This window comes from Rhinolophus sinicus, chromosome 14, assembly GCF_057876585.1.
Source record: "Rhinolophus sinicus isolate RSI-liver-muscle chromosome 14, RSI-T2T, whole genome shotgun sequence".
Taxonomy (NCBI): domain Eukaryota; kingdom Metazoa; phylum Chordata; class Mammalia; order Chiroptera; family Rhinolophidae; genus Rhinolophus; species Rhinolophus sinicus.
The window spans coordinates 123583894-123590782 of record NC_142514.1 but is presented as its reverse complement, the minus strand read 5'-3'; the positions used below and the strand labels follow the sequence as shown (position 1 = coordinate 123590782).

Here is a 6889-nt window from a genome sequence, read left to right as displayed (position 1 = left end):
ACTTCATTTCTCCCTTTGGGGAACTCCCACCCTCCCCCCTTGTTAGTTTCTGAGGTTTAGATGGGGCTGATTCTATCCTGTAGTTCAAGAAGAGGGTCTAAAGAGACATCTTTGACCACAGTGGTTGCTTCAAGAATGAGCCGTTGGTCCAGGCTGGGCCAATAAGAACCAGCCTAATTTGATGGAGTTTGTGATGCCTGCCATTAGAGTTCTGATTCATACATGTGTAGAATCTTCCACTGAACGCTTAAGAGGCTTCTTAAGGTCATAATAAGTCATTCACATAGCCAATTCCTCCTGATACCTACACACATCCTAGTGGGGAATACAGATACTGACAGATCATTTCACTAATACATTAAAAGCATTCATTCATTCAACAAGTATCTATTCAGATGATAAATGCTGCTAGACACTGGTCAGGTGCAAGACCACAGACTGTCCCTACTTTAGTCTTATCTTGGTGTGGTGGGGAGGGGATTCGTAGCAGGAGGGTATGGCTGGATTCATGGAAACCAATCATGACTTCTCTACAAACTACAGTCATATGCCCCATAAGGACATTTCGGTCAACGATGGACTGCATATACGACGGTGTTCCCATAAGATTATAAGAGAATTGAAAAATTCCTTTTGCCTGGTGACATCATAATTATCAGAAGGTCGTAGTGCAACACATTATTCAATTCGTGGTAAGGCCGGTGGTAAACAAACCTGCACTGCCAGCTGTATAGAAGTATAACACATAGAATTATGTACAGTGCATAATACTTGATAATAAACGACTGTTACTGGTTTATGTATTTTCCATACAATACTTTTTGTCATTATTTTAGAGTATACTCTTTCTACTTATGAAATTTTGTTGTAAACAGTATGCTGTGTTACACCGGCAGCAGCCTCATACATCTGGTGAATGCTGCATCTCTTGATTGTATCATTTATCTTGTGCTTGATTTGTCTCCTGTTGTTTTGTACAGTAACGTGCTGTACAGGCTTGTAGCCAACGACAGTAGGCTATGCCATTTATGTTTGTGCACGAACACTCTATGATACTCACACAAAGACAAAATCACCTAATGTTAACATTACTCAGAATATATTCTTGTTGTTAAGTGGCACATGACTGTACTAGTTGAAGGTCATACACCTTGATTTAGTCACACGTCAATGGTTTGTTCCTATTTAAAAAGAATGGAGGGGAGGAGGGAAAGAGAGGAAAGGTGTTAAGGGAAAGCAATAATGCCAGTTGTTCTCATTGAATCATTTAACCAATTGGGAAACTGGGATGAAAAACACTATTTCTACCTTCAAGAATCTATGAGAGAAACAGACAGTGGCCGGGCAAGGGCTCATGGAAGGCTTTGAGAAAGTGGCTCCTGGAATAATTAGGAATGGTTAAAGTGGGGGAGGAAGAGGGCTGAGATATTAGTCTTAACAAAAGGAGCAATATATTGCAAAGGCCAGGCAGTGAGGACTGACTGGGACATTAGGTTAGGAATTACTGGGGTTTAGTTTGGCTAAAGAGAAGAGGTTTTATGCTGAAGGCTGTGGAGAGTCCTTGAAAGGTTTAATAAATCAGGAGAGCAAAATAGAGATTAGTATTTTTAAACGCTTATTGTGGACACAATGGAAGTTGATACTCATGAGATCTGAGCCATCCTGCCAGGAAAAAGTTGGTTTAATTGGAATATCTGGAGGACATAAGGAAACACTGGGTATGGGGGAAAGAGGCAAGCGTGCAGGTTAACATGTCCTGAAGACAATGACAGGCTCTATCTAAGATGCCTTACTTAACAGTGGGGGACGAATGTGCATAGATGTATAGATTTTTGAATTGCATAAAAAGAAAAACCAATATGCCCTTTCCTTTATTTAGTTGAAAAAAGTTATTTGTGCATTTATAGCTTTTTCTTTTTAATTAAAAATAACAGTGGAGCATCACTGAAATTCCTGATTTCAATGACAATTTGCTTAATAGCTTGAAAATGATTCTATGAAATTAAAAAAAATAGAAACATTACAAAAGGTTTTAATGTGTAGGAGAAAATCTTCCTAGATTGCTGGGTATAGCCAAAGCACCACACGCTGTCCGTTAAGCTCCCGAACTCTTACTATGGGCTGGGAAGCCATTTTTATAAAAGCATTTACAACCTGTACTTGAACTTTAATCAAAAAGTTCTTCACAAAAAAATCCAAATGGCAAACCCAAGTTTATTTTCTGTATGCATAACATCAAAAACACCTGACAGGCTGACCCCATTCCCAGGAAGTCTGTTTCTCCCTTAACATCCGGTAACTTAAGTGGCACTGGGCTGCGGCACAGTTGCGATCTACTAAAAGTTTTCTCAAAACCTGCCTCCTCTCCTTAGGTCTGCAGAATAACTGCCTCCTTTGGCCTATTTAGAATTTCGCTGAATAAAAGCTTAATAACATAAATGAAGGCCAAAACCCAGAAATTAAAATTCAAGCTGTAGAGGAAAAAATTCCTCAAGTGACTGTATAAGTAAATGTCTTGATTGTTGCCTCATTAATAAACCTGGAGAGGCCAGTGTGCTACTTATTCTCTATATCCTAAACTTGGGTGCTATAATATTTATCTTAGTCATCAGTTTATAGTCCAATGTTGTGCATAATCTTAAACGTGTTAATTATTTCTTAAGTGCTCAGTAAAATTACAGGTGAGGTTCAAACATCCACCTCACTGAATAGGCAGGAAGTTCCCTGAGGACAAAGGCCTCAAGGCCTTTATCTGTATCTTTGGTTTATTGGGTCCTCTTAGCCCTAGTACAAAGAATGCTACGTGCAGGAAGTCAGAAGTGTTCAGCATGGGAGCAAAGCAAAGGACGTATTTCGATTGCTCAGAAATCTATCCTCTACTGGGCGGTAGGCAAAGGGAATGTTCTTACGACAGTACGGTTTAACTATTCACCTGAAAACTTGAGTTCACAAAACGCGCAACCTCTATAGTCCGCGCTGAGGGGAGATGACTGCACAGCCGGCCAGTCTCGGTGGGTCACGAGGTCAAGGTCACCGACACCTCTCCAGGTCCCTCCCTCCGGCAGGCGTCGCTTGCCGCAGCAGGGCTGTGAGAAAGGAAGTGGGCTCCGATCTTCAGTTCTGCCAAGAGGCTGGGTATCCCCGGCCCGCCCACCCTGGGTTCCTGCGCCTGCCCTCGCGCCGCAGCGACTGTTGGAAGGTCTCGCCCCGGCAGCACTCACCCAGGGATGAGCCGGGTCCTCACTCTGGAAGGCGCGGGTTTGGGCCCGCGATTGAGCGCCGGAGTGCAGCTGGGAGGGAGCTCTGGGCGGGCCCGGGCGCAAAACTCGAGCAGTGGGCGCGCGCAGAATGGCCCCGGGCCCCCTGAGACGGGCTCGGGAGTAGCGGGTGGGGAACCTGTGGGGCGTGGCCGGGGAGTCCGGGAGCAATGAAGGAGGTGGGAAGTGGGCGGAGGTGCAGCAGGATACGCCCGGGGCCTGGCCGGGCCGGTGGGGCTAGGGGCTCAGAAAAAGGGAGGGACGCGGCGGCGCCCGGTTGGGCTACCCAGCCCGCTCACCACGCCCTGGCGGCGCGCCCCATAAAGACTCGCGGAGAGGAGAGCGGGACCTGCGGGCCTTGGGATTCCGGGACTGCCCTCGCCGGGTTCAGGGCCAGCGGCGAGAGGCAACGACGGCTTGAGCCGCAGCGGCAGTATGAGAGCGGGCGCCGCTGCTTCAAGCCAGGGGACGCGCGGCCCGCGGCGGTGGCTCTGTCTGCGCGCGCCATGGGGGAGCCGTGGGGGCCCGTGGACCGCTGGTGGTGCGGGCGGCGCGGAGCCTGGGGGCTGCCACGGACCTCCTCGGCGCTGGCGGCCACCTGCCTGGTGTGCACGGCTCTGGCCGCCTACGTCTGCTGGGGGCAGCTGCCACCGCTGCGCTGGGCCCCCAAAGCCCCGCCGCGGCCGGTGGGCGTGCTACTGTGGTGGGAGCCCTTCAGGAGGCGTGTCAACACTATGAGGCCGCCCCCCGACTGCTCGCTGCGCTTCAATATCACCGGCTGCCGCCTGCTCACTGACCGTGCGGCCTACGGGGAGGCCCAGGCTGTTCTTTTCCACCACCGAGACCTCGTGAATGGACCCCCCGACTGGCCCCCACCCTGGCGCGTCCGGGTGCGCACGGCAGAGGAGTTGGAGTTGCGGGTGTTGGACGACGAGGAGGAAGCTGCGGCGGTGGCTGCCGAAGCCCTGGCTGCCCCTGGCCCCAGGCCCCCCGGCCAGCGCTGGGTGTGGATGAACTTCGAGTCACCCTCCCACTCCCCCGGGCTGCGAAACCTGGAAGATAATCTCTTTAACTGGACGCTCTCTTACCGGGCCGACTCGGACGTCTTTGTACCTTATGGCTACCTCTACCCCAGGACCCATCCCAGCGACCAGCCGCGAGGCCTGGTTCCCTCGCTGGCCCGGAAACGCGGGCTAGTGGCCTGGGTGGTGAGCAACTGGGATGAGCGACATGCCCGGGTCCGCTACTACCACCAGCTGAGCCAGCACGTGTTTGTGGACGTGTTCGGTAAGAGTGGATCCCGGCGGCGAGTGCCTAACATTGGGCTCCTGCACACGGTGGCCCGCTACAAGTTCTACCTGGCTTTCGAGAACTCTCAGCATCTAGATTATATCACCGAGAAGCTCTGGCATAACGCGTTACTGGCTGGGGCGGTACCGGTGGTGCTGGGCCCCAATCGTGCCAATTACGAGCGCTTTCTGCCCCGCGGTGCCTTCATCCACGTGGACGACTTCCCAAGTGCCTCCTCCCTGGCCGCCTACCTGCGCTTCCTCAACCGAAATCCCTCTGCCTACCGCCGTTACTTCAACTGGCGCCGGAGCTTTGCCGTGCACACCATCTCCTTCTGGGACGAGCCTTGGTGCAGGGCCTGCCAGGCTGTGCAGAGGGCTGGGGACCAGCCCCAAAGCATAAGCAAGTTGGCTCGCTGGTTTGGACAGTGAAGCCACCCTCTCCTGGCTGTAATCCAGGGAGGCCAAATCGTCAGCTTTTTGATCCTCTGCTGTGCATATCTCCTTGAGTGCCAGATCATGGGACTAAGTTTTCCAAACACCCAATTTTACTCTATGGGAAGAAGGTGATTTACCAATTAATATTATTCGGCACAAAGACTGGGTGGTAAGGATCCCTGGTTCTCATGGTTTTTCCTGCAACTAGCAGTTGGGCTCCCTCTGCTGTTGATTGATGGGCATGAGTGTTCAGGGGTGAAAGGGGGTCCTTCCTCAACCAGTGCAGAGGTGAAAAAAGAGCTTCATGACAAGAAACTGTGGAGGCAGTTGCTCTGAATTTCTTCATCTGCCACAGGTCATATTTGTGGCCTATGCTGAACTGAGTCCAAATCTCGTACACACTGCTCCTCGACTCACATTTCACTGAGCCAATGTGCAGCAAACCCCAGGTTTTAGAGCCTTGTTGCAGGATAGTGGAAGGACTGTGGCCACAAGAGGATCTTTTCTTGGATTCCTCAAAGCCTCAGCTCCTAAGAAAGGTGAGGAGGGTCGTCCAAGAATCCACTGACTGTTCCTTAACAAGTACTGTTTGTTCCCCTGCCCCATGAATGGAAATAAGATGCTGGATTGTCCTCGGAGAAAAGTTCAGATGAGTATATGTGTATACGTGTACCTCACTTTACACAGATATACTGTATTTTGCTGTGTATAATGTGCACCATTTTGCCCAAACTTGTGAGGGGAAAATAAGGATGTGCATTATACATGGGTAGTACTAATTTCATTTCCCTGAAAGTTTGGATCAAAAACATAAGTACACATTATACATGGCAAAATACGGTATTCCTGAAAAGCTGCTTTTCAATCAAATCCCAAATTCATTGCCCTAGGGGAGTTCAGTATTTAATCAAACCCTATGGAGAATCCCTTCACAATGTGAATGATCCCCTCCTAACTAATTTCTTCGGTGTCTATTTTTCCATAATCTCGATTTTTTTAAAAGCGTATTAAAATTATAGATGTGAAGATAAACTGGAAGCAACCTTCTTCTTCCCTCTTCCCAGAAAACCAGACTGTGTTTACAAACGGAAGAGAAAGAAGCCAGTGTCACTTTCCACAAAATCACTTATTTTGTGTATTTATTGGACTCGAAATTTAAACTGCAATGTTAGTCCTTCAAGGGTGTTTGCATTACCTGTCTGCAGAACAATGAAAGATGTTGTACTGTATTATGGAATCATGCAAAAGGAAAAGATTCCTTGTGTCTGTTAATGGCAGTTTTTGTTTCTCTGTCAGTTTTTTTGTTGTGTTTAGTTGCTAGGGAATGGAACTTAAATTAGTGCCTGCGATGAATTTTGTCTTTTGTTAAAGAGTAAATCTGCAGTTCTCCATGGGGCCAGCAGTTTCCCCCCCACCCCCCCCTCCGCTAGTCTGCATAGTATTACATAATACTCTTCATTTCTAGTGCCTTTGAGACTGTCCCATGGGACCAACTTTGAAAATATACGCATTGACTTTAAAAGTTGTTGAATGAGCAGCATATTCCATAGGGGTTACTGTGTGCCTACTCCGTGCTAAACACTGGGCTTGGGGTACCACAGGAAAGACAAAAATGTGTAAAGCAAGGTCCCTCTCATTAAGGCTCTTACAATCAAACACGGCGAACAAGTAAATAGTGATTTGATCAATCAATTGGCAGAATCTGTTTGTGTAAAGTGACATTCATAGTGATACAGACCATAAATGAATTATTAGAAAGCCAGTTGATTAACAGCTTGAAATAGTTTATTTTTCTCCTTGATTTATTATAATAAAGACCCTCAATGATTAATTATTGTGGGGAGGGTCCAAGATTATTTGTTTTATACAGAGTTTTGCTGTAAACAGTAATTTTGCATTTGAGTA

At 48.1% G+C, this 6889-nt stretch overlaps 1 protein-coding gene across 1 annotated transcript; it reads left to right on the top strand.

The window, feature by feature from the left end:
• Window positions 1-3075: 3075 nt before the first annotated feature.
• FUT4 (fucosyltransferase 4) lies at window positions 3076-6337 on the top strand. The gene has a single exon (XM_074335590.2). It carries the CDS (start codon window positions 3428-3430, stop codon window positions 4976-4978), a length of 1551 nt encoding a protein of 516 aa, XP_074191691.2. The 5' UTR covers window positions 3076-3427; the 3' UTR covers window positions 4979-6337.
• The last annotated feature ends 552 nt before the right edge of the window (window positions 6338-6889 follow it).

Bases quoted from the DNA above. Each gene is read 5' to 3' on its own strand.
- FUT4 (XM_074335590.2), top strand. From the start codon at position 3,428: ATGAAGGAGGTGGGAAGTGGGCGGAGGTGCAGCAGGATACGCCCGGGG.